Source organism: Rhynchophorus ferrugineus, unplaced genomic scaffold, assembly GCF_030347505.1.
Source record: "Rhynchophorus ferrugineus isolate W39M unplaced genomic scaffold, kcgeb_rfMv2 rfM3, whole genome shotgun sequence".
NCBI classification, from domain to species: Eukaryota; Metazoa; Arthropoda; class Insecta; order Coleoptera; family Curculionidae; genus Rhynchophorus; species Rhynchophorus ferrugineus.
The window spans coordinates 44,769,909-44,789,026 of NW_027472582.1; the positions used below are offsets into that span (position 1 = coordinate 44,769,909).

Below are 19,118 nucleotides of genomic sequence, written 5' to 3' on the forward strand. Positions count from 1 at the left end.
TTTTTTCACCTTACTAATTTTGTGTACATCAATTGGATGTCTATCTTACATGCATTAATTTTGTGTACCGGTAATACTTAATGCTTGTGCTTGCTACTGACTTGCTTCTAAAACCTGGCCATTGTTGACATATTTTACTGACTACATGATTGACTTTGTAACCACTTGATTTTGTTTCTGAACAGCCTGTATGTTTATGTCCATATTGTGGTGGTCCGTTTGTTGAATTTTTGCTTATTGATAGCCTGTGAGTTGACATTCGCCATAATCGCAACAAGTGTAATTCTAGAGGTTTTGTTTACTATTTTTGTGACTGTTTGATTACTACATTTATTGTGGTTGGCTGTTTGATGACATCGACCATATTGGCAGCATGTGTATTTATTGAGATTTTGTTTACTAATTTTGATACTGCTTAATTACTACTTTCATCACTACTTTGTTATAAACCTTATTGGCTGTATATTTGCTTATTGCTGAAATGTTGTTAATAGTTCTTCCTTTTGATGGCCCGTTTATTGACAACCACCTCGCTAGCGGCTGGTCTACTATTCTTCATAATCTTGATAGCTGGTTTGTTGACCTTTACCTTATTACCACCTGGTTGTTAACAAACATTTTAATGTACCCCTTTTAGACGCTTATTTGCCAACATGTCAACCTGGTTGTGGCCAGTTTTCTAGTTGGCGACAGCTACTGGCTTCTCCCTAATCATGGCAGTCTGATTGAAGACGTCCATTAAGTTGGCCGGGCTGTTGCTGCTGTTCTCGATGTTAATGATCTAATTGCAGACAAGTATCTTGTCGGCCTGGAAGCTAATACTTACTCTAATAATGCCCTGATTTGAAATGTCTATCTGATTGCCGTACGTGATGTTGGCCCCTTGTTGGTAGACTAACTGCAGACATTCATCTGGTTTTAATGAATAATACTGCCCCTATGTTGGTGGCCTGACTAGATATTCAACTGGTTCGCTTGACTGTGCTTGTTCGCTGGAGTGTCTGCGTGGCGGTTCTGCAGATGTTCCTCTTTTCAACCTTATTACCAATCTCATCTATATTGGTTGCGGATGCCTCTGTTATTTTGGTCTGGCTGTAAACCTCAATCTGATTATTCTAACTGCTGCTGTCGGCCATGGTGAAGGCCTGATGGCGGACAAACTTCTTGTTCGTCTGACTGCATGCATCCCCTGTGATGGAAGACTGGCTGCCGACATTCATGTGAATGTGGTTACTTCTATTGTCGCCCGTAGTAGAGACCCGGCTGTAGACGTTCAACGTCTCTCATAGTGATCACCGGTTGGTTGGCCCTCCTTTAATGACTGCCGAGTTGTGGACATTTATAGAAACGTCGCTCGTGATGGCCACCGGTTGGTTGGCCTCATTTTGCTAGCAGGCTGGTTGTAGGCGTTCATAGAAAAATCGCTTGCGATGGCCCCCTTTTGGTTGGCACCAATTTGCTAGCAGCCCGGATGTAGACGTTCATAGGAACGTCGCTTGCGATGGCCACCTTTTGATTGGCCCTTCTTGCGCTGGCAGTGTGGTTGTAAACGTTCATAGAAACGTCACTCGTGATGGCTACTTGTTAGTTGGCCTCTCTTGCTAGCAGCCTGGTTGTAGACATTCAGGGAACGTCACTCGTGGTGGCAACCGGTTGGTTGACCCCCCTCTTGTAGGCAGCCTTGTTGCAGACGTTCATAGAAACGTCTCTGATGATGGTGGCCGATTGGCTGGCCCCTGTTTGGCCCCTTCATTTTGGCGGCTAATTTGCTTGCATTGGTGACTCTAGTTGTTGTTCATCTCATTGGCGTACCCCACATAGGTATGTACCTGCTGCAAGCTTTCTCGCTGTGTCACCGTGCTTGGTGATTCTGTAGCTGGTTTGCGATAGCTCCACAAAGTTGGTGGTTCGTACGTGTGGCCCCCTTGATTGGCTGCACGTCTGCTGCGTGGCCTCTGTTTAATGGACTGCCCGTTGAGGCCTCCAGGTTGGCGCGACGCTCATTGTGAACCTTCTTGGTTGATGGAACTCTCGTTGTGGACCCCCAAAGTTGGTAGGCAGCTCGTTGTGAACCTTCTAGGTTGAAGGAACGCTCGTTGTGGATCTTCTCGGTAAGAGAAATGCTCATTGTGGACCCCAGGTTGGTGGACAGCTCGTTCTAGACCCCAGGTTGGTGGATAGCTCGGGTTGATGTCACACCTGTTGTGTGACTGTCAGGTAGGCGGCAAGCAGGTAGCAGTGCTCTTGAATAGTCTGCACGGTGATTGCGGACCCCAGGTAGACGGCACGCTGGTTGCACGCCCGTCAGATAGGCGGCATGCACATTGTGGACTCTTGGATTGATGGTATGCATGTAGCGAACTCCCCAAATTTGTTGGACTCTTGTATGGATTCCCCATGTGGGCGGCAGACTTGTTGTGGTCCCCCAAGCTGGCGGGACGGGACCCTTCAAATAGGCGGCTCGCTTGTTACGGCCCCTAGATTGGCGAGACTCATGTCATGGAACACCCAGGTTGGCGGATCGATTGTCGTGGCTCCCCAGATTGACGTCGATCTTATTTACATACCTGATACTAAGTCTGCGACTTCGTGATGAACTTCGAGTGGCACCTTTCTCATTGGTGTACATTGGTGTTTTGCATAATATTTAACGAAATACAATCTTCTATCAATATATTAGTATGTGAAAAATCGTTTTTAAAATAATATGTGCAGACAGAATATTTTGCTAAAATAATATCACAAACAGCTATGTTGAAAGGGAGTCAGGTTTTTTAATCTGTCGGTGGTCGTTATTTACAAATACATCTGTATAGTGGAATATGTTGATATATATTATTTCTATTCCTATGTCATATATTTTTATGGAATGTTAAATATAATAAACATACAAGCAAATCAATGTTTAGTGCATTTATATTACTTCAATTTTATCTCAGATACTTTATAATAATAATGAGTTTAATATACCATGAGTGCTGCAAATGGAACTACTACTTGCGCCTTCGCCATTTTATGAAACTTATCGCTCAAGACAATTTTCCAGAAAATTACAAGAGCTGTTAAGGTTTCGTAACGTAATATGCATGTTTATGAGCGTACTGAATCTGAAAATAGCTTGCTCTTGTCATAGAATGAAGAACAGGTTTATTGAAACTATGTACCTAACTATGTTAAACGAGTTAATGAATAAAAATAAAAGGAATAGACTAATCAAAGAATTTTAATTTATAGACCATTAACGATACATACTTTGTATATATATATATATATATATATATATATATATATATATATATATATATATATATATATATATATATATATATATACAGAATTTGAATGAGATTTCTCTCGAAGTTTAACTGATAGTTCAAATTGCCTTTAATTTTCTGGAAAGGTGTGTAATCATGAGCAGAATGTATACTATTGTTATAGTTGAGGATAGCTATATCCACTAGCTCTTGGATAGTCTTTGCGCGTTGTTCATTTTTTAAAACAACAAGCAACTTTCTCTTGGGATTGATGTTAGCTTTCCACAAGGGAATTTGAATTTGGATTATAAGATGTTCTCATATGTAACTCGATTTGGTAAAATTTAGATAATTCTTGCAATACGTTATTTTTAAAAGAAGAAAAGAAGCAGTTAAATAAATTTAGGTTAAATAGTTAAAGCTTAGCATATTTATATTGAATTATCATTGAGCGGATAAGCAGAGGCAAATTTTCTAAAAAGTTATCTATAACGGTAAGGAATTTTTATAAAGAAATTGAATATATGCCCATATAAATATGTTCAAAGTGTTTTGATCTAATGGGAGTTGGCTTATACATGACTTCGTACACACATCATACTTTGTCTTTTAACATATTTGACAAGTTTTTATAGAATTGATGAAATCTCTCTCTAGGTTAGGGCAATGATATGACTGTTTTATTTTCTTTATGTTTTCGGATAAACCTCTACAAGATATCTTTATAATATGAAAACTTTCAATGATTTCTTTTTGTTTTTTAGGATTGATAATGTCTTTCAGAAGGGTGTTCGATATGACGAGTTTATAAGTATTATTTTATTTTGAAATAATGCTTATTAAATGAAATAGTTTTTAACTTACAACATAAGGCTTTAATTTATTGGTAAGTTTAAAATCAACTGATTTTTATAAGTGTTAATGCTTTTATTAATATACGGTGCTCCTAGAATAAGATTTTCTTAAGATGTATGTATAGTGTCTGTATCTGATATTGATTCTTGTTCTTTTTTGTGTGGTAAAGGAAATTTTATTTTTCATGTACTAACATATGGTGGTCTTATTTGCATATCGGAAATAATGTTGAATGAATTTCAGTCAGTCTCGAAGAATTGTTTTATTCGGTCTAGCCATAAATATTGATTATCTTTGTCTTTATCTGGTCTTTATTTATTTTATTATGGAGACATGTGCTAGTGAGGATATTTGTTCTTCTATAGGATGAAGTTCAAGGGAATCATCTTAAAAAAAAATGCAGACGAGCGTCTACGTTTTACGTCTTCGTCAGAATTTTGTTTACCTTTTTTTATATTGGTTGGTATAAACACATTCTTGTAATTTTAGTCTCCAACGTACTAGTTTAGAATTTGGTTATTTTATCGGGAATAGCCATTGAAGAGGTTTACGATCTGAAACTATTTGGAATTTTCTACTCTAGAGGTATGCAAGAAGATATTTGATTGCCCAAATGATAGTTGCAAAACCTTCAATAAATATTTTGTAGTAAATTATTTTCTAATTTTTCTTCAAACTTTGAGTAAGGGGTTTGGTTATTTTGGAAAAATCCTTGATGAACTTTCGATAATATCCAACAAGACCAAGAAAGGATTTAATTTCCTTTGGAGTTTTGGGGAGTTGAAAATTTTAAATTGCAGAAACCTTTTTAGGGTTAAGTTTTATTCCTTGAAGGTAATTAAATGTCCAAGGAATTCTAGTGATTTTTTAAGGTATTCAGTTTTATTAAGTTGCATAGTGAGGTCATGAGTGATTAATCTTGTCTGAGGGATTCTAGATGTTCTTGTAAGGAGGTATTTTTCTTTTAATCCTCATAGAACATTATCTATCGTTCTTTGAAAGGTGGCTGGTGCATTTTTTAAACCAAATGGCATACCCAAATATTTGTAATGATCATTTTTAACATTGAATGCCATTTTCGTTATAGAGTCAGGATGCATTTCTAGTTGATGGAATCCACTAGGAAGGTCTAGTATTATAAAATATCGCGCTCTCCCTAGTTTGTCAGGTTTGAGAGGATATCATCAATAGTTTTTCCATTAACCTTCCTATATTCAATTACCATGCGCCATTTTTGTTCTCCGGATGCATCTAATATTTTAAATCTATTTTTTTTTAGCTACAATCCATACAGAAGAGCTCCAAGGAGAGCTGGATGGCCGAATGGTTTGTTCTTTTAACAAATCTTGTATTTGCTTATTTATATCCTTTTGATGGAAAAACGGATATCTATAACTTTTACAATGTACTGGTACTTCATCTGTGGTGTTAATCTTGTATTTTATCTGATTTGTAAAGGACAATTTATCTTCTGGTTTATGGACAACTTGTTTATATTTTTGGGGTAATTTAAATAGATACATACGTTCTTCAGAATTTAACAGTTCGTGTCTAATTAAATCTTAATTTTTCAGAAATTTGACAAGTATCTATGCATTCGTGATTTTTAATTTCAAAATTGTATAAATAATAGTCATCGTTATTAAACAGAAAGAGTGGAGGGTGTTCTGATATTTCATATTTAAGAACCTCATGTTTTTCAGAAGAACTTTAATATCAATAAAATAAGACTTTTATTCTGCCGAGTTGTATATTAATGTTTTCATCTTGGTATGAGGGAATAAGCCATGTAGAATTTTCTGTGAGGTTTGTATGCATTTTAACCTTTCTTATAGAATTTGGAGGTATCTCAACTCTAAAGGTAATAAAATCATCACGGAATCTGAATTCGACTGATAGCTGCATTATTTATCGTATTTGGTAAATACGTTTCGCATTCATTTGACGCAAGTTGTTTTACGTTGTTGAGATTTGGATATACTAATTATAGTGGTTGGTAATATGGATCATTTGAACGCATCTCTAAAACTTTGGATAAACATGCCAGTAGGAAATCATCAGCCAAATATATATACTACCATATTTGCATGCAATTATATAGTGTGATTATACATCAGTTATCTTCTCGAGAGGAAAAGCTCGGGCTTAAATATTGCTGAAAAAATTTAAGGATTATCAATTAGCTCTTAAAAATATTACAACGGATTACGAAGAAGTGATTCTTCTAATATCAATGACGTTCGATTTCACTTATCTTAAAGTACGTAGGAATCTAAAAAATTAAACGATAATTTTAATAAAAATTTCTGGAACTTTGATCCATCAAGTCTGCCACCTTGTAAGACTAAATTATAACAATATTTACGAAGATTTCGTTATGTGACAAAATTCTGGAGAAACATTTACTTAAATCATCCACTTTGTCTATCACCACTTGCTTCTGGTTGGACCATCAAAAATGGTAAATTTGATTTTGTTTGGTTTGTTGGAGAAAATTACTATCGTCGATAGCTGATATAATTATTGAAAGTAAGTAAAAAAAAACGAATACACTGAATTTAATGAACAGAATTTTTTGCCTATAGATGATAAAATATATGAAGACAATACTTCCCAAGACGATGACATCAATAATTTTGACAATAAAAGCGATGATGATGAATATAATTTCTTGCAAACCGTGCCTGCCGATCAAATATAATAATTTTCTGACTTTAAATTATGTTTTTTTTATTTTAGTTCTTAACTTCCTACCTTTTTTATTTAACTATTATAAGACTATATCATTACGAAACATATATTAATGACTGTTACACTGTTCCTTAGCAATCTAATTTGCAACTATGTTTCTTAATACCATATTTATACTGCACTACTTTTCTGGACTTAATCAGTGTGCCTGTTATTTAAGAATATAATTATTGTCTGGCAAATTAATTTTAGGTATTTTCGTACTTTAGTACTAGCACTAGATAGACATGGTGCTGACCGAGAGAATAAAAAATATGATATGTCAAAGGATCAGCTTACCTGAAATTCTCTCTCAAAAGATATTAGGTTAAAAGCTCTCAAAAGCTTAAGGCTCTTAGACTGTAGCGACAATACCCAAAGTATACTCTTGCTCTTGTTTGTGATAAATTATTGCTCCTCGGGTTCTATTCTATCATTCGCGTTAATTTTTTTTTCGGCTTTAAGTATGCGGTCCTCATTTTATCTTCGCTTGCTTTCCACTATTTCCAATATAATATCCGAAATATATTTAATATATAAGATTAATTGAAATAACAAAAGATATTAAAATACCTGTAAACTATCTCAAGAGCTAACACGCACTAAGCTTTTATGAACGGCATTTATTTAAAACTAAATTGGAAGCATCACGTTAGACAAAAAGCAAAACACATTAGAACCAAAATAAAGCAACTATACTGGTTAGTCGGAAGATACTCTCAACTTGATATAAAATCAAAGAGGTTGATCTATAATACAATTATAAAGCCAATTTGGACATATGGGGTGCAAATATGGGGTTGCACTAAAAATTCAAATCAGTTAGTCATACAGCGCTGTCAAAACAAGATTCTTCGATTGATTACCAATGCCTATCGCTATGTAACCAATGAAGAACTGCGCGATGATCTGGAAATCAAATGGATTTGCGAAGTTGTGCAGGATTTCGCCTTGAAACATGAAAGAAGATTACTAAATCATTCTAACGTGGAAGCAATACAACTGCTGGACAGCGCACAGGATGTTAAGAGATTGAAACGAACAAAACCATACGAACTTGTGTGAACATTTAGTGTGTATTATTAGTGTAAACTATAGATATAAGTTAATAATTAATAAATAATTGTAATTTTATAATTGAGGAATACATACTGATGTATTTTCTCGCACTCGTCTTGCTTGCTAATTAATCCAAGCACATAGAAAAAGTAGTAATAAATTAATTGTAATAATAATAATAATTAAGATTGTACTAAGCGTATCTAATAAAGATGTTATAAAAAAAATGTATTTAAAACGAATTTCTGTTAAGTTTCAATACTGAACAAAGTGTTACTAAATGTAAATTACTATATCAGTGAACATTATAAGAAAGTATCATAATAGCAACAACTTCAGAGCATGATATTTCTTTACATTGATGTTATAAACATAAGTGTGGAATAATAAAGGAACATGCTTTGAATTAATACAGAATATATGATTAAAACAATTTTCAAATTGATATTTTTACTTGCACAAGTACGAGTAAGTAGTATATATTAAAACAATAACAGACATAATTAGTTAATTTATATTTTGCAATTTCAAAATTTATATTAAAGGAATGTATTTACAATCATTAAATTAATTACTGGTTTTTAAAACTTAGGCCTGCAACGTAAAATATCAAAGTAACTGTACAGGGTTCAAAGAATAAATTTTAGTACATAATTTCGTACATACGTCATCTAAATTTGTGACGTTAAAACGTAGCAACGATTATTACCGGATAAACTATTAGTTTTAGTTCAGTCTGGCTTTGACATACAACAAAATACTATACTAAATGAAATAATTAATAGTATAGTAGAAATAATAACATTATAGTAGAACTAATGCATATATTATGGAGGACTTAAAACTACAATTAAATACATAGTTATAATAGTTTGTAGGTTAGAGTTATCTTATTATATTTACATTGAATTATTTTCCATACCAATTATGACTTAGAGTTTCAGGTGCGTTTGTAGTTGTATCCCCTGCAGGCCTAATCCACATAATTAACAATTGTGTATGCAAGTAATATATTTTATTTTCACTAAAGAGCATATTTACCTTTTACGCCTAGTTCTTGTGTCCCTTGGTACATTGTTTCCTTGTAAGGAAATTTTGATATCACTCTATTTCTTCTTCGTTTGTGATGTCAATACCTGTACACATCGATCTTGACAAAACTAGATTTAATCACTACATGCTCCTTAATGTATTTGCCATATCGGCAAAACAGTTAAAATTCTTTCTCTTCAGACACATTTTAACTAAATTCTCATGTATATTCTGAACAATTACACACATATCCGAGCACATGATTTTTTTTGCACTCTTAAATATGATTTCCTACAGATATCATATATTAATTATATACTCATCTTTACTTGTTTCCATTCTCATAATCTCGTCATTGAATCATATATTATTCAGAAAGTTAAGTGAATAAGTAAGCTGTTAATTTCTAATCTATTAAATATTTGTTCACAATTCCATCATTTGTCAATTTCTTCTTCAATGTGTCTAATCGACTTCATCCAAACCGAATGTGTTATTAACCATTCCTGTTTCTAGCATGAACTGAATAAAACGTAAGCAATTGTTATTCCAACATTTACCTTTTTCCATCAACTTTGTTGGCATAACACTGTTTTTATTATCATCTTGCCGTGAGTTGGCGTTGATTATAATAGTCCCATACTTAAATATGTATGTCTCATCTAAATACATAAATTGAAATCGTAAGTCTTCATTAATTTTATTGTATGGTTTTAAAACTTATAATCTTTTAAAAAAATATCTGGAAGTTCCATTTAGATAAGAAATAAGTTTAATAAGAAGAAATAATTGTGTAAAATTATTTTAATAAACTACCCACTGTTTTTATATACTTCATATCATCAACTGATAGTCCGGATGAGGGAGAAGTTTCTTTAGTTTAACCTGAAAGCCCGTATGCCATATTTCAAAAGCCTGAGATATGTCTAGGAAAGCAGCCGAACAATATCTTTTGGCATTTAGGTCAGCGTTTATTTTGTTTACAAGTCTATGCACTTGTTCTATAGTCCCATGTTTATTACGAAAGCCAAACTGATGTTCTGGAATAATTTTTCTTTTTTCTATTATATAGTTTAGCTTTTTTATGTATAATTTCTCGAAAACTTTCGAGATTATCGGTAATAAACTTATAGGTCGGTAGGAGGTCACATCTTCTGGTATTTTTCCTGGTTTAAGTATCATTAATATTTTAGCTACTTTCCAGATACTAGGGAAGTAATTAATTCGTAGCATAGCATTAAATATAAATGTTAATAGTTTTATACCCTTTTCTGATAGTTCTTTTAAAATTTTGCCAGTAATTAAGTCATAACCAGGAGCTTTTTTAATATTAATCTCTCTCATTATTGTATGTTTAACTTTTTTAACGGCTAATTCCTCGTGCGGTAAATCCATTTGAAATGGCGAATCTAGAAAGCTAGTAATTTTATTTTCCTCATCTTTATGTAGCTGAGACTGGAAAGGTTTAAAAACATTTTTTAAGTGTTTTGAGAAAATGTCGGCCTTCGCTTTATTGCTTCTCTCCCAATTATTTTCGTTTGATTTAATAGGTGGGTTATGCTGCTGGGATCTCCTAAGCTTTTTTGTTGCTTTCCACAACGAATAGTCTGTAGCCTCAGTTTATTTCAAGTTTTCTAGGTATTCTTAAAGGTGTGGTTTTGTTCAATTTGGATTAGCTCTTTCAGCTCTTTTATTGCCCTACTAAATTTTCTTTTATTCTCTTCAGTCCTTTGCTGTTGCCAATTTCGTCATAACTTTTTTTTCTGCTATTGTATTTTTTCTTGGAAATGTTTCACTGTTGGGAGTCGCGGAATATGCTGCCTCCTGTATATTTTTTGTAAGATTTATTGCTGCTATTTCTATATCCATTTCAGTTTGTAACGGTAAGTTTAGAGAGATATTTTGGTCTAAGTTTTCTCTAAATGAGGGCCAGTTAGTTCTATTATTGCACAGAGAAGGAGGTTTATCTTTGATGGTAAGTTTTGAAGAAATTGTTACTATTATTGGTGAATGATCAGAAGACAGGTCGAAACATGATTCTACCTGACACTTTTTTGGATTAATTTCTTAGAGTTTCTGTTGTAGTTGCTTGTGAACTGCGCAACCCTTGTAGTTCGCTGGATGATTTCCGTTACAGTTAGCACATTTCACTTTTTCATCGCGAACTTTACGAGTACAATCTCCTGTTTTATGTTCTCCTGCACATTTTACGCATCTATATGATTTGCGACAGTAAGTCTTTGTGTGCCCGTGCGCTTGACACCTTGTGCATTGTGGTATAATTCTTTTTATATGTGGTGGTTCGCATTTAATAATATTATTTTCTAATCTGGTGATTTCATACACCGCCTTATTATTTCCATTAGGTTTTATATCTATATAAAACATAGGCAGAGGTTTTTTTGTCGTGTGATGTCGTATATTGTGAACATTTACGACCTCGTGACCTTTTTCAGCTAGTGCTGCCTTGATGGTGTTAAAGTGCGTCCCGTGATGTAATCCTTTTAACACGAATTTAAATGTTTTCTCGGATTTTGGCCTGAATGTATGGTATTGGGTGTTTCTTTCATATAATTCTTTTTCAAGAACTTTAAAGTGATCCGCTTCGAACAATTGGATTTTAATTGTTTCATAACTCACTGTTTTAATTGTGTAGTTCGTAGTAGTGGTTTTCAATAGGTCATGGATGTGTTTTATTACTCCTACCTTATAGACTGTTATTGGTGGTGGTTTGGGAACAACTTTTTCAGGGCTTGGTTGTATATTCTCTTCAATTTCTTCCGACAGGTTGCTGAAGCTGTTTTTCTCTCTATCGGTTTCTGTAACCAATAGTCACTGATTCTTGTTTGTTTCCTCGCGATTTCTTCGACTGTAGTCCATTCTGATGGTGGAGTTTGCGTTATTGCTGATTGTTCTAATCTTATATCAAAGTGTGCAGGTGATTTGGTTGAATCGCTATGGTTTGCCATTTTTAGATTTTTAATATTTTATTTAATTTACTTCCAGAGGATAAAAAAATAAAATAAATTGTTTATTTCACGCACTTCATTTTTCACTTACGTTATTTTGGGACTAGTTTTTGACCAAAAATACTATAAATGAATTTCAAAAGACTCTTGTAAAATAAGGGGAAATAATTTTAAAACACTAATAAAAATGAGATGCAGTCCTTTTGTCTGGTCACGTAAACACGTATTCACTACACTTTAGGTCTGCTGAGAGACGGATAGCCGCAACTGTTATGCGTTTTTAACACTCAATTAAATAACCGTAATAAAATACTGGTTTTTTTTTAAAAGAAAGGTATCTTTCTAGAGCTTGGAGCGTATTGAAAATACGTCTTCACCCTACGAAGGTTGGTACTGAACTAATAGATGATTGTTGATTGAATATAAGATGCTTGAACCTGGAAAGTTGAATGCATCTGCTGTCCATTTTTCTGCATGCCCGTGATCGTTTTTGTCAATCTTATTCTGTGGCCAGTTTGCGAAAAGAAGAAAAGGCCTGACGTCACCACACACACCAATTTTAGGTTTAAAATTACTTCCTCATTATAAATTTAATTGTGAAGAACTTTACTGGTCGAAGTGCCCCCGTCTTCGTCAAAAGAGGAAGTAAACAGGCAATTTTAGAGGCACCATCACACCGCTCAGGAAAGTTCTTCTATGATGAGTAGATGGACTTGATAGCTAATTAAGGTCAGTTGGTGATATGGGTTTAATGACCAAAAAGCATTCATAATCGAAACACGTTGCCCGTGTAACATGTGTCATAGCCATTTGGACAGTTATCGTGTTGTGGTTTTTGGTCTGTGGAGTTATAATGAAAATAATTTTCCCATGTAAGCAGCTGCTCTAAAATACACATAGAACGTATTAGACCGACAACTTGTAGCCTACCTAATACCACAAAATATTTAAATACTTATGATTAGATTAGTGATGATTCCCCTACTATAATGATAATATAAAATATATGGGTTTATTATTATTTGAATATTTTATTTATACCGATTAAATACTATTTTAAGATTTAATAATAACTAAGTGGTATTTATCAACTTTTTCAAACCGCCAAAATAGTTTGAAGCGGAAAAATATTTGAATAAGCGCATGCATTATTTCAGGTAAACCAGCTACTAAGACATATGTAATATTAGTGGTGCCTGTATTTCAGTCGACGTCGCTTTTCTATTTTCGCAATATTTCCCAATCCCTCTTCTGTTTAGTGTATATTATTTCGATATGACTATCATATCCGTGATTTTATCACGTCCCATCAGTCTGGCTTTAAACTGATACTGATTTTAACACTACTGAATATTAATCCATTAACAAATACTGGATAGACGAACATATTGCAACTACAGATTGAAATACGCCACTGGCACAGTCAATATATATTATTTGGCAAATAATTTAGAATTTGGCACATGCGTACATACATCTTTATCTGCTTACTTATATTTGCTTATTTATAGTATATTCAAGATTTTTTTTTATTTAAGCGTCATAAAAATTTGTGACGTCAAAACATCGCAATATTGCCATGTCAACTCTGAGTTTTAGTTCATTTTGGCTTTGACATAAAGAAAATTCTAACTTAAATAAAATAACAATAACAATAAAAATATAACAACAAAAAAAAGTTAACAAATATAATTTATTTTAACATTATAGTATATCTAATACATATGTTATCGAAGGTCATAAAACTAGATTTAAGAACACAGGTATAATAGTTTGTAGGTTAGAGTTATTTTATTTACATTGAACCCTTTTCCACACTATCACTATATATTTTACTTCTTCTGCTACTACATGTGTACAGCATTCTCCATAAAATTAATCACTGAATTCTGTCTAATGCTTTCACCACACCTTCAAAACAGTTAGTATTCATTCTCCCCTTATACATTCTAACTTAATACTCATGTTTAATTCCGAACAATAACAATCAAGAATATCATTTTCTACAGTTATTCTATTAATTATTTGCATTTAATAGCTTCTACTCTCATCACTCTGTCTCGGGAATTTCCAGCATTGCACAATATTATCACATATCCTGAAAGTTACTTTTAGTCACTTTCACTTTCCGACTCACGGTCCAATTCAATCACTAAACTGTTCATTTCTAATATGTCTAAAGCATGTTCACGGAACGGAGGGTGTTATGGTTGACAATGCTTCCTTCCACATATCCAAATAGTTATTGATGATATATTCTTCTCGACCAGCATATCTATTATAATAAGTCTTTGCTACATCAATATCAAATCGATCGGATTGAATATAAAGTGATAAGGAGGAAGTTGTAATACTATATGACCATATTGATTAGCCATCTATCTAATCTACTGTATATCTTTTTTCGGGCTTATTTCTGAAAAAAATGTAATTGCAATAAACGCGATAAAACATTTCATTTATATTTACCTAGTAACAATTTCAAATAGTTCAGTTTTTAGCATAGTTTCTTGAAAACCCAATTCATGTTTTGGAAATCATTCCTTCATTACAGCCTTTTATGCTTCTGTTCATAATAATAACTGATGGTTCCTCCGGGTTTTTTAACAATTGGTTCTCAAACCATAACGAAAACATGTTATGGTTCATTCCTCCATGGTAGTCAACCTTGGATTTGGAAGAAAACACTAATTCTGCTCCATGAATAAAAACCATTTTTATTCCCTGCATGAATAACAATATAGTTATCTGCAATTAATTATTAATAAATATAATTACCAGCAAAACCTAATCGAATGCTTTTACCTTTTTCCATAAATTTGTGTTATCTTTACACTTGTTTTGTTATTGCCAAGACAACTCCAAAAAGTCATTTTAAAATATCTCAGTTTCATAAAGATAAACAAATTCAAATAACTTATCTTCCTTGATTTGATTTTACACCTCTAACAATTGAATTATTTTAAAGGCAATCGTGGAAGTTCCATTAAACCTCTCCGAGGGTTATCTTTACACCAATTAAATCCTATGCTCTGTAAACGTGTATGAAATGATGTCTTACATCCCTCAGAAAGCTGCATGCCCCTAACTCTTTTATTTTTACTTTCTAGGCAGACAATTTTCACTAAAATAATCGTATTAAATTTTGTTTATATCGATAAAATAGTTTGTGTACTTACTGTTCTTATACGTTTCGTATATTTTATATCGAATTGAGCCCATATCAAGATTGTTAAAATTCGTCACCCATTTCGTATGTTGACGCGTTTTCTTGAGTGAATCTAACGTATTGTTCGTCATTTTGTAAGCAATGTTATTCACAATACCCACACTAATATACAGCGCGGCAGCAACCCGCTAAAACATTTTCAATAAAATTGTAGCGACTTACATTATTTAATATCGTCAATGATTACCTCTCTAATAGATATTATAGGTAAGAGGCGCCTCCATTATCTCGTTTCTTTTCGAAATGTTTTATTGAAGCCGTAATAAATTTGTGACCTTGACTATCTATTGTTTTCAGCATTTTCAAACGGAGTGATAGAATATATTACGGACTAACTTAAAATTTATCAAAATAATCAAAGCACTAAAATAACGTTTGTCGGTTTGTTTTAATCTGTAGTAATAATAACTAATATTTTGAATAATTTTGCATACGTCTGACAACCGGTCGTCGTCCGTTTGTCAGACGTATACAAAATTCCTTAAAGCAATAGTGTTAAGAGGTTTTTACTATTAAATATAAACTATTGTGGCTGTTTAATTGACTGTAGTTTAAGTATGCTATAATGTCAAAATAAGTTATATTTGATAACATCTTTGTTCAATTATTTTTATTAGAATTTTCGTGTATGTCAAAGTCAAACTGAACTAAAATTCAGAGTTGATGCCAACATTGCGATGTTTTGACGTCACAAGTTTCCATGACGCATATATAAAAAAACTTTAAATAGACTCTATATAAACATTGTGGTCCAGTACCAGTAGATAATAAGTTTCCTGAGGTTATATTCCAGAAGTTGGATTAAGATAAAATTTGTGGGTGTCATGATGCCAAATCGATATTATATTATACATTTTTACGTTCACTTGTCCGATATGTTATATTCATAATTATTAGTGGCTACTGAGGTTATCAAATTTCTCTCGTTAGATTGCTGCTCCATTATGCTACCTGCTCTACTCCCTCAGGCCATTGGCCATCGGGATTTTGATTAGGACTATCCTTAGCCACTGTTTGTTGTTGGTAAACGATCGTCTCCGTTGCAATGCTTGAATAGCTCCTGCTTCTGATGATTAACAAATGTTTTTTGAGAGCTCATAAGGTTTGCGTCGTCATTTTATACAAATTAATTGCTATTAAGACAAATATTTTTTTATTATATTGGTAATTATTCCAGTTTGAAGTTGCTGTAGAGTCCTCATCATCTACGGATTAATTGAAAGACAAACTGTTTCCATCAAGCTCTCTTGTTCAGTAGCTAATAGTGCTGGAGCCTTAAATCTGCTTCCCTATTAGCATTTCTTCATTTATTTTCGACCCGCACCTGGTATTGGCAGGCCCATTAAGTTCACTTGCCAATAGCTCTCTTCTAATTTCCCCCATATACTTGTATTTTTTAAACTCCTCTTCAAACAACGGCCTTTGCAACTATGTATATTTTATGCTTGTCTATGCATAAACATCTATGAATTCAATTATACTATATTTATCATAGAGTTACCTTTTTTTGTATAGATAACCATCAGCATTAAATCATAATCTTATATCCTGAACGATTCATTCAGTCACTGTCACTTCCTCAATCGATATTCAAGTTAGTTACTATATTGTTAATATAAAATCTATCTAGAAATTGTTGGCTGATCTATGTAACATACTTCTACTATCTGTCAATTTTCTCTACAACATGTTTGATAAAATTTATTTTAAGTAAAAATTTTATTGTAGGCAATGCTTTTTTTTCCACATATTCACAGAGTTCTTGCTTTTATATTTCAACTGCATTCTCGACCTGCAAGTTTATTGTAATAGTTCTTTATAACATTCCATATCAATTCAATGGGACTAAGTAAATTGCGTGAAATGCAATTAAACATTCTTGAATTTATTATATAGTCTTGAAAATTGTGATGCTCTAAACTTAATATTTGAAAGCTTCATTAGATCTGTTCGATGGTTATCTTTACACCATTTAGATCATATGTTTCTCAACAAAGCATCAAGGGATGCCCTGCATCTCTAAAAGTGCAGCATATTTCATATAAGCTTTCTGTTTTTAAGTCTCCAAGTTTTCTATGAAAACTTCCCAGGCTTACAGTTTCATCCCAAATAATTGTAATGTCATGTTTATATTAAAAAAGCTACTCACTCTTTTTATGTGTTTCCTAAATTTTATCTCTGATAGAGCTAAAATCAAGGTGATATTGATTCATCATGCGCCTCGTATGGAAATAGATCATTTAGGTGAATTAATTCATTTAGATTATATTGTTTTTCATGTTCATACATTCTTTATTCATATTTAATATCATACAACAAACCCCCCAGGGGGCTATAGCTGAGAGGTGTCAACTAAGGTTGACGCGTTGAGGTCATAGTACGGGTGTGACGACCCCGGGGCCATAGTTTTGTGCTGTATTTGGTGCGTCCCCTATGTGTTCCTTGTTTTTCTTTCACACATACCGGTCGAAGACGTGGGTGGTCGCGCTGGCCCCGCTCGACCGTTAGCCTTTGACTGCGCAGCATTTCCGGTAAGTGACCAGGCCGACATGCAGGTAATGAATATTGGCACCCAGAACACTGGTCTGAAGAGACACAGGGGAGTGAATGATCTAATGAATAAACAAACGCAGATTGATTATGATAGATATTTTGTGAAATCCTCAGAAAATAATCTGTTGGCGGGCCTTTCTCCATTTGTGATATACAAAGAGCTGTTTTCAGCGATGCGAGATGTACATTCAACTAAGAAACTGAGAAATAGAACTATACTGGTAGTAGTGGCAAACCCTAGACAGTCGGAAAAATATTGAAACTAAGAAAGATTCATAATGCAGAAGTGACAGTAATCCCACATGCGACGCTAAATTCCTGTAAGGGAGTTATATCTACCAGATAATTGTCTATGTGCACGGAGTAGGAGATCCTTGAGAACTTGACATCGTAGGGAATCATATCAGTTAAACGAATTAACACGAGGAAAGAAGGAGAAAGTATTGCAACCAATAGTTTTATACTAACGTTCAGAAAGGAACATATCCCTGAAAGGATTAAGGCAGGATATCTTAGCCTTAAGGTGAGGCAGTAAATTTTGAACCCCCTGAAGTGTTACCAGTGTTAAAGGTTTGGACATGTGTCCATCAGCTGTACCTATGCGCCCGCCTGCCCATCCTGTGAAAAGAAGGCTTACGGAGAAGTTGAATGCTCTCCACCACCTAATTGTGTCAACTGTGGTCAGGGGCACCCTCCAAGATACAGGAGATGCCCTGTATACAAAGAAGAATTACTAATACAAAAAGTAAAAACCGAAGAGAAGATATCGTACTTCACGGTCAGAAATATAGCTAGACAGCAATTGGGTAATATCCAAATGAATTAAGTTGCCGAAAAGAACTATGTCATCACAGCCACATTGTGTAACTTAGATAATCGTGAAACAAAGGAGACAATTAAATCGGCAGCATCCACCTCCACTCGGGAGACTCCTCAGACTAGAAAGAGAACAACCACAGAAAATCTCACGGCTACATCCCGAGGGGTGATGGCCCCTCCACCTCCACACCGAAGGTCCTCACCATCCCGAGTAAGTTCGGGTGAGACGGATCGATCCCTTCCGCCTCCTCTCATGAAAGCAGTCGGAACTCGTCGTCTGGTTCATCTCGTGGATCGTCACCACCAAGCAAAAGGAACAATAAAGGTCACTCTAACGACCGCACCAGTAGAAGCACCAAAATTAAATCTACTATTGACATGGATATAGAGGAACCAGTAGAGGATACAATGCAAACATCAACGGACTTAAAAGAAAGCAAGAAGAGCTTCGACTCATCATGGGATTATACAAACCATCGATCATGCTTTTGCAGGAAACCAATCTATCCTCTGAAGACTCATTCGAGATGCGAGGTTACAATATCATAAGAAAGGACAGGACAAACAGTGCACGTCCATCTGGTGGCGTAGTTATTTTAAGCCGAACGGATATGCATA

General features: G+C 34.0%; 2 protein-coding genes across 3 annotated transcripts in view; one reads left to right on the forward strand and one right to left on the reverse strand.

Annotated features, from left to right (window-relative positions):
* The first annotated feature begins 11,414 nt into the window (after positions 1-11,414).
* Positions 11,415-19,118, forward strand: part of LOC143193666 (uncharacterized) — a 103,880-nt gene continuing 96,176 nt past the window's right edge. The window contains exon 1 of the mRNA XM_076399988.1: positions 11,415-12,405. The gene's annotated coding sequence lies outside the window, so the exon portion shown is untranslated. The remainder of the gene's footprint in view (positions 12,406-19,118) is intronic.
* LOC143193496 (uncharacterized) lies at positions 13,628-19,028 on the reverse strand. Of its 2 annotated transcripts, none has more exons than XR_013005035.1 (4): positions 15,079-15,284; positions 14,705-15,023; positions 14,369-14,647; positions 13,628-14,315 (listed from the first exon to the last, which is right to left on the reverse strand). XR_013005035.1 is itself a non-coding variant. In XM_076399721.1 (4 exons), the coding sequence occupies exon 1, from the start codon at positions 17,823-17,825 to the stop codon at positions 17,481-17,483; it is 345 nt and encodes a 114-aa protein (XP_076255836.1). In that variant the 5' UTR covers positions 17,826-19,028; the 3' UTR covers positions 14,369-14,647; positions 14,705-15,023; positions 15,079-15,256; positions 15,316-17,480. The 2 variants fall into 2 exon arrangements, 1 of the variants encoding a protein (XP_076255836.1); XM_076399721.1 differs by lacking the exon at positions 13,628-14,315 and adding an exon at positions 15,316-19,028 and having other exon boundaries at positions 15,079-15,256.